This window comes from Dendropsophus ebraccatus, chromosome 9, assembly GCF_027789765.1.
Source record: "Dendropsophus ebraccatus isolate aDenEbr1 chromosome 9, aDenEbr1.pat, whole genome shotgun sequence".
In the NCBI taxonomy this organism is placed as follows: Eukaryota; Metazoa; Chordata; class Amphibia; order Anura; family Hylidae; genus Dendropsophus; species Dendropsophus ebraccatus.
In genome coordinates this window covers 114,528,945-114,541,116 of record NC_091462.1, presented here as the reverse complement: position 1 = coordinate 114,541,116, position 12,172 = coordinate 114,528,945, and the positions used below count along the sequence as shown (strand labels likewise).

The 12,172-nt window shown below is 43.2% G+C and overlaps 1 protein-coding gene and 1 long non-coding RNA gene across 3 annotated transcripts in view; one reads left to right on the top strand and one right to left on the bottom strand.

Moving 5' to 3' along the window:
* LOC138801615 (uncharacterized) overlaps window positions 1-12,172 on the bottom strand; it is an 86,792-nt gene that overhangs the window by 71,133 nt on the left and 3,487 nt on the right. For both annotated transcript variants that reach the window (XR_011364640.1, XR_011364639.1), the window contains exon 3: window positions 10,790-11,692. This is a non-coding gene — a long non-coding RNA (uncharacterized lncRNA). The remainder of the gene's footprint in view (window positions 1-10,789; window positions 11,693-12,172) is intronic.
* LOC138801044 (uncharacterized) lies at window positions 5,494-9,790 on the top strand. The gene is made up of 3 exons (XM_069983462.1): window positions 5,494-5,787; window positions 8,234-8,331; window positions 8,985-9,790. The coding sequence occupies exons 1-3, from the start codon at window positions 5,494-5,496 to the stop codon at window positions 9,691-9,693; spliced, it is 1,101 nt and encodes a 366-aa protein (XP_069839563.1). The 3' UTR covers window positions 9,694-9,790.

Here is a 12,172-nt window from a genome sequence, read left to right as displayed (position 1 = left end):
GAAGAACTGGACCATTGGTCTACAAACTGCGGCCCTCCAGCTGTTGCAAAACTACAGTTCCCATCATGCCTGGAGTTGTCGTTTCGCAACAGCTGGAGGGCCGCAGTGTGGAGACCCATGAACTGGACTGTTGATCAGTGTTCCAAGGTGCTGATTTGAGATGAAAGTAAATTTTGTGTTTCATTTGGAAATCTAGGTCCCAGAGTCTGGAGGAAGAGTGGAGAGGCACACAATTCAAGCTGCTTGAGGTCTAGTGTGAAGTTTCCACAATCGGTGATGGTTTGGGGAGCCATATCATCTGCTCGTGTAGCTTCACTGAGTTTCATCAACACCAAAGTCAACGCTGCCATCTACGAGGAAATTTTAGAGCCCTTCATGCTTCCCAGCAGGATTTGGCAATTGCCCAGCAAACTCACCAGACCTTAACCCCATAGAGCAGTGCTTCTCAATTCCAGTCCTCAGGCCTCACCAACAGGTCATGTTTTGACGATTTCCTTAGTATTTCACAGGTGATAAAATTATACTCAGTGCATCAGGTATTATCGCAGGTGATCTTTGTATGGAATATCCTCAAAACATGACCTGTTGGTGAGGCCTGAGGACTGGTATTGCGAAGCACTGCCAAAGCAAGAATTATTACTCACCGATAATTCACTTTTCATAAGCTCCTCATGACAGCACCACAATGGAGGACGTCACCCTTGACCCTATCAGGAACAGGAAATCACAGAGGTTAAAAGGGCACTTCCCACGTTCCCCCTCAGTGTTATTATAACGAAACCATACAGGATCATACACTAATAAGGGCGGGAAATCTAAGGGTGCTGTCAAGAGGAGCTTATGAAAAGTGAATTATCGGTGAGTAATAATTCTTGCTTTTCACTGCGTCCTCATGACAGCACCACAATGGAGACATACCAACTTAGACTTTCAGGGAGGGACAACCGCCTGGAGCACTTTTCTCCCAAAAAGCCAGGTCCTGAGAAGTGCCTATATGCATACGGTAGTGCTTGAAAAACGTTTGGGGTGAAGACCACGTGGCTGCCTTACAAATTTGTTCGAGGGAGGCTGATCTAGCTGCCCATGAAGCTGCTGTGGCTCTAGTAGAGTGCGCTTTCAGACCTGTAGGGGGATCTTTCCCCATTGTAGTGTAGGCTTCACAGATGGCTGTTTTGATCCATCTTGCAATGGAACTCTTTGTTGCTTTTTTGCCCTTGTTGGGGCCTTGGAATTGAAGCAGTAGGTTTTCATCTTTCCTATGCTCTTTAGTAGTTTCCAGATACTGGATAATAGATCTTCTTACGTCTAAATTTTGAAAAAGTTTTTCTCCTTCATTCTTTGGGTCACTACAGAAGGATGGGACTACTATATCTTGAGATCTATGGAAGTCTGTGACGACTTTGGGAAGGAATGAAGGGTTTAGTTTGAATATTATTCTGTCGTCTAGAATAGTGCAAAATGGTTCCATAATAGATAATGCCTGAAGTTCCCCAACTCTTCGGGCCGTAGTTATGGCTATTAGAAAAGCTGTTTTAATGGTGAGGAATTTCAGGGAAATTTCATTGATCGGTTCAAAAGGCTCCTTAGAAAGACCAGACAAGACTATGTTTAAGTCCCAGGGAGGAGCCAGGTTTTTGATTTTGGGCTTCATCCTGGCTACTGCCTTAAAGAAGCATCTTATCCACCTATGGTCTGCTATTTGGGTATTGTATATACAACCTAGAGCTGACACTTGGACCTTTAGGGTATTTATGGATAATCCCTTATCCAGACCATCTTGCAAGAAATCCAAAATTCTGGGGATATCAGGATGGAGCATATCAGGCGGAAAGTCACCACACCAAGAATAGAACTTCTTCCATTGTTTTAAGTAGATAGAAGAGGTGACTTCTTTTTTTATTTTTTAGCAAGGTCTCTATCACTTTGTCAGATAGTCCTCTAGCTGAGAGGAGGGACTTTTCAAAAGCCATGCCGCTAGGTGCAAACTTTCTAGATTTGGATGGCATAAAGGACCTTGTGTCAACAGATCATCTTGTAGAGGAAGAACAACTGGGCCCTGGAGGACTAGAGACTTTAGGAGACTGAACCAAGCTCTCTTGGGCCACATTGGAGCTACCAGGATCACCAAGGTCTGGCTTAGGTAGATCTTTTGAAGAGTCCTCGCGATCAATGGGAAGGGAGGAAATGCGTATGCCAGCTTGAAATTCCAATTTTGTTGAAGGGCATCCAGAGCATCTGGTTGATCCTTGGGATTTTAGAGAAAAAAACTTCTGTGCTTTTTTGTTGGACCTTGAGGCAAACAGGTCGATCTCTGGACAACCCCATTTCTTTACTAAGCTGGAGAATATCTGGGTATTTAACTCCCACTCTCCTGGAAGGACTTGATGGCGACTTAAATAATCTGCTAGTATGTTGTCCGTACCTTTTAGATGGATCGCGGAGACAGATGACACTCTCCGCTCTGCCCAGGAGAATATTTTTGCTGCCAGTTTCTGAAGGAGAGAGGATTTTGTGCCCCCTTGATGCCTGAGATATGCCACTACTGTTGCATTGTCTGATAGAACTTTGATGTCTTTGTGAATCAGAAGGGATTCTGCTGCCTTCAGCGCTTCCCAGACCGCTCTCAGTTCTCTGTAATTTGACGACTGCTTCCGATAAACTTCCTGCCATTGACCCTGGAAGTGCAGACCTTGAATATGCGCACCCCATCCCCAAAGACTGGCATCTGTGGTGATCTGGATTGGTGTTTTCGGATTCCAACAGACTCCTCTGGTGAGGTTTTGTCTGATCTTCCACCAGATGAGAGAAGATTTGACCCTTAGGGGAATAGTCATTTTCTTGTCTATAGACAAAGGAGATCTGTCCCATACCTGCAGTATGTTGGTCTGGAGAGTCCGAGAGTGGTGCTGACACCAAGGTACTGCCGGAATACATGATGTCATCAGACCTAATAGGGACATAGCTTTCCTTATTGATATTACCGATTTCCTTCTGAAATCCTCCACTTTGGATATCACCGCCATGACTTTCTCTTCCGGTAGGAATGTCATCTGGTTTTTGGAGTCCAGGATCATGCCAAGGAATTTCTTCCTGTGGGAGGGAACAAGATCCGACTTGGGAAAGTTTATTATCCATCCTAACGTCTGAAGATAATCTAGGACCAGGTGTATATGTCCTAAAAGGATGGATGGGGATGGCGCAATAAGGAGAAGGTCGTCCAGGTAAGGGACTACAGTAATGTCCTGTAATCTCAGGTTTGCTACTGCTTCCAACATCACCTTCGTGAATAACCAAGGGGCTGAAGATATCCCGAATGGGAGAGCTGTAAATTGGAAGTGATGAACTGCCTGAGATGATTGAATTGCAAACCTGAGGTATTTCTGATGTGAGGGGTGTATTGGGATATGAAAGTAAGCATCTTTCAGATCGATTGTAGCTAGAGCTGCATTTGGGTAAATCAGAGGAATGATAGTTTTGAGAGTTTCCATCTTGAATTTTTTGTATCTTAAAAACTTGTTTAGGAATTTCAGATTTATTATGGTCATGAATGTCCCGTTGGGCTTCGGAACCAGAAATAAACTGGAATAATGCCCCAGACCTATTTCCTCTGGAGGAACTGGAATTACAGCTCCTAGTTTTAGCAGCTCTTTTACCCCGTCCATCAACTGGTCCTTCATCTTGTCTGATTGGTAGTGGGTAACATGAAATTTTGGGGGGGGAAGAGAGGAGAAGTCCAAGAGGTACCCTTCTCTTAGGATGTTTAGAATGAATTTGTTCTGAGTGACTTTCTCCCAGTGTATTACAAAGTGAGATAGTCTTCCCCCCCACCTTGATGGAGTCATTTGTCTTTCCCTTCAGAGGAAGGGTTGAGGAGAAAACCTCTTCCCTTACCTCCTTTAGGGTAGGACCAGCGGCCAGATTTGCCTTTGCCTTTATAATCCTGCTTTTTTTGTGTGTAGGGACGAAAAGGCTTTTTACCTTTCTGTTGGTTCGAGTCAGGAAACTTCTTTTTCCTGTCTGCCGGCTTCTCCAGGATTTCTTCCAGGTCTTGGCCGAACAGCAGCTTACCCTGGAAAGGGAATTGACAAACTTTATTTTTGGATGCTACATCTCCCTGCCAGTGTTTAAGCCAGAGAGCTCTTCTAGTGGCGTTAGATAATGCTGCAGACTTAGCGGCCATCCTAATGGTTTCTGCTGAAGCGTCAGCCAAAAACCCAGCTGCCATTTTAAGCATGGGCATAGCAGAGAGTAGCTCATCTCTAGATGTTTTGCCCTCAATATGAGCTTCTAATTGTTCAAGCCAGATGTTTAAAGATCTTGCTACGCTCGTGGCTGCGATGTTGGGATTTAATATCGCAGTGGAGGCTTCCCAAGACTTCCGCAGGAGTCCTTCCATTTTTCTATCCATGGAATCCTTCAATTGGGAGGCATCCTCAAATGGCAATGATGTTTTTTTAATTATTTTGGTTACTGGTATGTCTACCATAGGGGTTGTAGACCAGGTTTCAGAATCAATTTCATCAAATGCAAATCTGGACTTGAATTCTTTAGAAATCTGAAGCCTTTTTTCTGGTTCTTTCCATTCAGAAAAGATCAAATCCTTAATATTCTCATGAATGGGAAACACCTTCCGTTTTTTTTGTTTTAGGCCTGCAAACATAGCATCTTGTGCTGATAATGGTTGCTCAATGTCCTCTAATTCCATTACTGCTCTAACAGCTTTAATTAGAGTGTCAGCATTTTCAGATGAAAAGCAAAATTTAGTTGGTTCCTTATTAGGGGTAACCGTAGGTGTTTCTGTTGTGCAATCCTCCACATTATCCTCTATTTCCAAATTGTCTTCCTGTAAATTTTCTGATTCCGAGTCAGATATTTCATAGACCTTGCGTTTTTTTGCAGGTGAATGTACAACAGAAGATGACAGACCTGGAGCAATTTTAGGCGATGAGGCAAATGGACTTTGTGTAGGGACAACTGGCACTATCCCCGATAAAGAGGCTTGAATCTCTTGACGGATAATAGAACGTATTTCCTCAGACACCGACGCCTGGGCCGGAGGATTAAGCTTTGCTAAACAGTTTTTACATAACATTTTGGTGTAGATTTCTGGTAGGCTGGCATTACATCCCACACAACTTTTGTCCATTGCTCTTTTTGGTATCTCCGTCTCCACCTAAGGATAGAGAGACACCAAAACAATATGATAGGGAATCATAAAAGAAAGAGTATCTATCATACAATAAGTAAGTGAACCGACTAAGGGCATAACTCACAGAGCCAGCAGGTATAGATCTCTCCACAGCCTCCCCACTCACAGCTTCCTGAACATCCATAGCAGAAGATATGCAGGAGTATAAGGCACATGAATAGGTTACTCACCAGCCTTTATAGTGTAGGGACCGCAGGAGATTTGAATTTAGCGCCATTTCCGCGCCGCGCCGCGTATTCCCATCAGCTGAGAGTTCCGGTGGGCGCGTGACGTCACCTACGCACATGACGCAGGCGACGTACGCTACGCACGCTATGCACCTACGTCAGTGCGTCGCGCCATTTGGAGAAGCGCGCGCATGCGCAGACCCACCAGCAAAGGTTGCAGGAGACCCGCCATGGATCCCGAGGGCCGCAGCGACTTCAAGCTCCCCTGCATCAACTCTGGGAGCGCCGCAAGGGGAGCGGGGACCGGAGGCACCTCAAGAAGATGCGACCACCAGGCAGAACATCCGGAAGGAAGGACCCTCAAGCCGCTCCATGCCTTGCCCCAAGACCCATGACCACACAGGATCACAGGTAACCTCCGTGTTCCTTGGTCCTGTCAGGAACAGGAAAAACACTGAGGGGGAACGTGGGAAGTGCCCTTTTAACCTCTGTGATTTCCTGTTCCTGATAGGGTCAAGGGTGACGTCCTCCATTGTGGTGCTGTCATGAGGACGCAGTGAAAAGAGAATTTATGGGGTATTGTCAAGATGAAGATGAAAGACACCAGAGCCAACAATGCAGACGAGCTGAAGGCCGCTATCACAGCAACCTGAGCTTCACTAACCCCTCTGCAGTGCAGTGATCAGCTGATCGCCTTGATGCCGTGATTCATGCCAAAGGGGCCCCGACCAAGTACGGAGGGCATTTACTGTACAGAATTTTCATTTGGTCGACATTTCTGTGTTAAAAACATTGATTTTCAGTTGCTTTTATATAATAATCTAATTTTCTGAAATAAGGATTTTTGGTTTTTTCTTGGCTGTAATCCATAATCATCAACTTTAATAAAAATAAATGCTTGAAAAAGTTCACTCTATGTAATGACTCTATAGAATATATGAGGTCACTTTTTGAATTGAATTACTGGGGGGGGGGACGTTTTGTTATTCTAATTTATTGCAAACCACTGTAGGTAGTTAAGGGGATGTTTAATGAAAGGTTTGGACTACCAACATAATTATAGGTAGGCAGAGATGAGCGTTAGCGAAGATGGCGCCGGGGGGAAGAGATAAGGGGATAGTATGGTGGAGTCTTCTTTGGGGACTAAGGTGGGTTCACACTGAGGAATCCACGTTGAGAAGTTCCTGCTGATACTGTTGCGTGCATCTCCGCCCATGCCCATCTCTATATCATCACCATCATCTCTTTATCATCACAGACAAAAAATGGAAGTCTAGGCTTAGTTCTAAACTTAGTGGTGAGAATGGGAGAATGAAAAGTGCAAGATTTAAGGATATTTTTTATAATTTAGATCGTAAAATGGGGAAATTAAAAAAAAAAAAAACACAAAGTTCTTAAAATATGTTTAACATAAAAATCTGATTAAAACAATGGCTAATTTTCTGATGACACATTCCCTTTAAACTTTATAGCAAAAGTTTAATTGGATGGAATCTGAAGTCATTTACTTCTGTGTTTGTCAGACATTACAGGCTAGACATCAGATGACTCTTAAGTGGCTTTGAAGTTCCATGTGTTGTGCTGCTGTAGGACCATCCGGAAAACCAAAATTTACATACTGAAATTTTAATTTCCTGGAGACTTTAGGCAGCACCAGCTTCCAACCCGGAATACTTGTTTTTACTATATTAAAAATACACTGGTTCCTGGTCTGGTGATCTACTTTATAGGGTGGATACTTACAAGCTTCATACATTTATTGCTAATTAACCCTGACCCCCTGACGAAGGAGACAAAACACGTGTTGGGGTTTGGCGGCATCCCAGGCGAGCAGCACGTTACTTTATGGATTCGTTTACATGTTTACTGATGCACCAGCTACTTTTACCTGTGAGCTTCATACATATGGTCAAGCAGCTCATCTATTGATGGTTACTGGGGACAGGATGGCTCTGTTACTGGCTCACTACAGGTGTTATACCATTCTTCTATCTTATGCTGTGTAGCCTGAGGTGCTTTTTTTTTTTAGTGTGGCATTCTGCATTTTATACTGCTTGTCTAAAAATTTTTGAACAATAAAATTGTATTTGCTATATTCTGGATGTCATAGATTGTTATTGAGTAGTAAGTTGTGACACCTAATCTTTTTCTTTCCATTTAGGATAATAATTTAATGGGTTAATGGTGGATGGCAGCAGGGGCGTAACTACCACTATAGCAGCCATTGCGGCTGCTATGGGGCCCCCCGCATCAGGGGGCCCCATGGCCTGCTCCTGCAATACACTGGGCCCCCTGAGCCGTCATCATTTGCAGCACCTGGGCCCTGCTAGTCTCCTGGGGGGGGCAGCCATTTCTAGTTACGCCCCTGGATGGCAGAGAGATCACTGCTGTCCATCACTGACTTGGGAGTATATGGCTGCTGATAGCTCCTGAGCTCGCTTCATAGTATTATTAAAAAGGCATGGTATAGTTACTACATGATGCGTGAAAGCCCAGGGTTGCCTAACTGTATGGCACATGCCGTTATAGTGTGCCTGTCAGCATGTGGGCTGATCCGATCACCCGTAAATTCCTCTCTTTGGCCAACAGTTAAGCTATCCATGGCTTCAAACATGCAGAGACCGTAATATGCTTAACTCCTATTGGATAAGAATTGGGGTCACGCACAATGTGGTTCCGAATTTGGCCGAAGAGGAATTCACCGCCAATTAGGTCAGCGGACATTTTTCAACCAACAATTTTTTTTATCCGAACATGTAGCAGCCGCTCTTGTTCACATCCGATGGCATTTGTTTCTCAGAGTGCATCCTATTATAGGAAAGTAAATCCTGTAACTCACTTTCGCTCTTATTTTTAGTGGATTTGTGTCAGGAACCGTCACCCTCTGCTACACCAGAAAGGTTGCCTATGCCCTCCTCTACTGTGGAACCTGCCAGTAAAAAGCCAGTGGCCTTGGTAAAGAATTTAGTGTCTGCAGCAACATGGAGTCGTCATGGTAAGGTGTGAGCTGTATGGTTCCAGTATCCTGCAACTTGATGCTTCAGTCACATATAACTCCCAGTCTTGCCTTCAGTGGACATTGGTTTGCAAAAATTGATAACCCCATGTATTCTTGCATTAAAAATTTTAGGCCTGACCAAGTTTTTCCTGTTGTCTTAACAGCTTTTTAAAGTTGTCTGGTTGCAGTAGGGATTTCCCCACTGATATAAATATAGCTAAATTACTACCAGCAATGACAGTAAATGGTCATGCATAGGCAGATCTTTATGCAGAGTATATGTTTTGCGCGTATTTAGAATAGATTCCTCGTACTTTGAGCACTATTCCTTCCCTGTGCATGCACTGTTAGCAGATATATTGCTGCCTTTAACTGGAGATTTGTTGGAGTCTGGAATCCAGGGGATCTAATGCGGAGACAGATACTGTATATTAAAACTCTAAGAATTGTACTAAAAGTACCGCACATTGGTATCACAATGTGATATAAGAGACTTTGGTTTGCTGGAATATCCCTTTAAGTTGTTCTCTTTACCTTTTGCCTATCTGACGTTTCATATATGTTCCCCTCCCACACAACTGAACACCAATTTTTGGCTCTTTTTGGACAGTGCCCAAGTGTCATCTGTATCTAGGCAGATTTCATCTGATGTAATAAACCATTTATGTTTTGTTGAATGTTTTTCTTCTTGCCTCCTTCCAGGTGGTCGGAGGCCTTCTGTCTGGCTCATTGGGGACTCGTATATTTATTGGGCGGCTCAGAGGGCGTCAGAATGTCCAGATGGTCTTAATCTGGGATTCACTCATGCTGATTTGTCCTGGAGAGGTGTCCGTGATCTCAAGTGGTTGCAAGTTCTTCCTGAGGTTGTGGCTGTGAGCAATCTGAAAAAGCGTCCCGCCGTGTTGGTCATCCACGCTGGCAGCTACAACATAAGTTCATGTGCGGCTCTGAAGCAGCTCATTGCACTGATGTGCTCAGATTTTGATCATTTTGCTACCCTCTTCTCAGACTTGGTGATTGTGTGGTCGGAAGTGATTCCTAGTGTGTTTTGGTTTGGGGCTCGTGATCTTTCACTCATCAAAACAACACGCCGAGTGGTTAATTTGCGGGTCTCCGAGCATATTCGGTCAATGGGCGGTATCGTAATTCGGCACAAACAGATTGAAAAAAACTATAAGAACCTAATACTACCGGATGGCGTTCGGCTGAACAATGCCGGGTTGGACATATTTATATCAGAATTAAGAGACGCTATTGATCAAGCCCTCGTTTTTCTGAGTAAGTCGAAGACGCTGGTACCTCCGCATACACAGATGTAGCCTCTGATACCTGATGCTAATAGGTGTCATCTCACTCTGTAAATACCATGACCAAGACCTTTGATCACCCCCACAATGCAGTCATGGTGTATTGGTTATCATGCCAGTTAGATGCCTTTTGTTAGGGCCCTATTCCACCGGACGATTATCGTTCAGATTATCGTTAAATCGTTCGAATCTGAACGATAATCGTTCGGTTGAAATGCAGTTAACGATTAACGACCGAACGAGAAATCGTTGATCGCTTTATAAGACCTGGACCTATTTTTATCGTTGCTCGTTCGCAAATCGTTCGCATTGAATAAGACATCGTTCGGTCGTTCGCAATAGATATGAACGCAATAGCGAATAAATAGCGAAGAAAAACTATAAGTTATATTCTTGAGTACTAGCTTGCTGACTCCCCTTGTGTAAGCTGTGTACACAGTATGATGGGTATTCAACCAAAGTCCTATTTTAGACATTGGACGTGTCAGGAATAAGTTGTTACCTGGGGACAGATACTTTCTCTCCGGCATGTGCACAAGTACCCAATGTATAAACTAGGCTGGCACCACAAACAGTAATAGAAGGAGTGCTAGTTTCCACAGCCTAAACAACATGCAAAAATACCAACAAAACGGCTGGAAAAAGTAAACTGCACCTCCTGATAGTAGAAAAATTATATACAATCTTTATTATTTATTCACATATATGCAAGGGACAGACATTTAAAACCATTAAAAAACATACAAAAATACTATTCACCGGTTCCAATCCAACACGGCAAAAACTGACCTATCATGAACAAAATACAAGGAGCAGCAGCACAAGTGAAAAAGGAAATAATCCAGATGAAATACAACTCAAACCATAAGTACCAATATCCAAAGGAAATATAATAAGGTGTTAAATACAGATGACCAAATGATACAAAGTAATCATACAGAGTATAAAGTGATGGCTGCCACCCCAGATACAGTCAGACCAGAACCACCCACGCGTTCCGTCACCTGGACTTTCTCAAGGGTGAGATTGAAGTCCCTCTTTGCAGGTTTTTATATTGTCGATTAATTAGTAATAAAGATCAAGTGTGCCGCTCAAAAAGATTACTCACACAGAGGATGAGGCTCCAGATCAATCAATCCCACGTTGGCGCGGCAGCGGCGCCATTACACCCTGATCACGTGTGTAGTCACGTGATCGCACAATGAACACATCATGATGATGCAAGCTGTGATCCTATGCGCATGCGCAATGATTAACACACACAATACCAAAGGCATTGTTGTGTTAGTAGTGGCCACTACCGGTATTGCAATTATTGAGATGGAGTATCCTAATGCAGCAAAATATTAAATAAGAAGTAATAAACTCATAGGTAAACACCCTAAGTATTCCTAGTATTCCAAACAATAAATGAGGAACACATAGGCTCCATTATAATATGCGTGCTCATAATAGAGAGCGCATAAGAGTCAAAATGCTCATGCGTTTTCATAATAGAAAACGCATGTGTGTGATCTAAACCTGACTCACAATAAGTGTGTGTGATGTGTCTTATCTAGTATTCAGCCACCACCATATGTCCATGTGCCCCAAAACTAATCAAAGGTAAAATACATGATACATAAAGGCACGCCAACGTAGGATGCAAAATACATATTAATATAATTACAATTGCTACTTGATAGACAAAATATTATAAGAAAAAGAGCAATAATTGTACAGCTACATTTTATGAAAAATCAAGTTAGTTATCTATCAGATCAAATTCATAAAAGTCCATATTTTTCTATACAAGTGGAGGGACGCAGAAGTGGTCCAATTCATGGGTGTACTCTTTATATCACTCTCCAGCCATGCACTTGCTTCTGACATATCAAAAATTTGCACATGTCCAACGAAGAAGATCTCCCCCATGGGTCAGTATCCTATTACCCCGGACAATGGAAGATCATAAGTTGCTCACGTTCCCACAAACGTCAATCATCATATGACAAAAGGCAAAAAGATAAACCTAAAACAATAACAAATGCATTTAATTGTTAGTATTAAATAATGGATGAGGCAAGATTAACCTTACCCATGTATCCCCCCATTAAACATGCACTCACCCATCCACCCCAACCCGCCCATCTCACCTCCCCAACAATGGGGCCCTCCATGAAATTATCCACCACCCCCACAAAACCACCACCACCACCCCACCACCAAAAAAACAAGTACCCAGACATAGCATCTCTCTTTTTTTGGATCACTTAACCCTCTAATATTCCTAGAAACCATCTTTTCTATTAAGTTGTACTCCAACAACTCACCAGGACGATCCCCGAGTCTCCATGCCGAACTGTGGAGAGCAGGCGGAAACTCGTCAGGACTGTGACCCATAGGAAACGATTCCACTCACCTTCCTAATGTCTGTATGGAGCTCAACAGTTTTGGTAGCTTAAAACTTAGGGCATAAGCCAAATTTGCTGTAGTCAACAGTAGATATACC

What these genes read in the sequence shown, in the direction of transcription:
- LOC138801044 (XM_069983462.1), top strand. Translation starts at nt 5,494, where the DNA reads ATGACGCAGGCGACGTACGCTACGCACGCTATGCACCTACGTCAGTGC. An exon ending in ATGACCACACAGGATCACAG is followed by an intron (nt 5,788 to 8,233) that starts GTAACCTCCGTG and finishes TCTTATTTTTAG; the next exon opens with TGGATTTGTGTCAGGAACCG. An exon ending in GTAAAAAGCCAGTGGCCTTG is followed by an intron (nt 8,332 to 8,984) that starts GTAAAGAATTTA and finishes CTTTTTGGACAG; the next exon opens with TGCCCAAGTGTCATCTGTAT.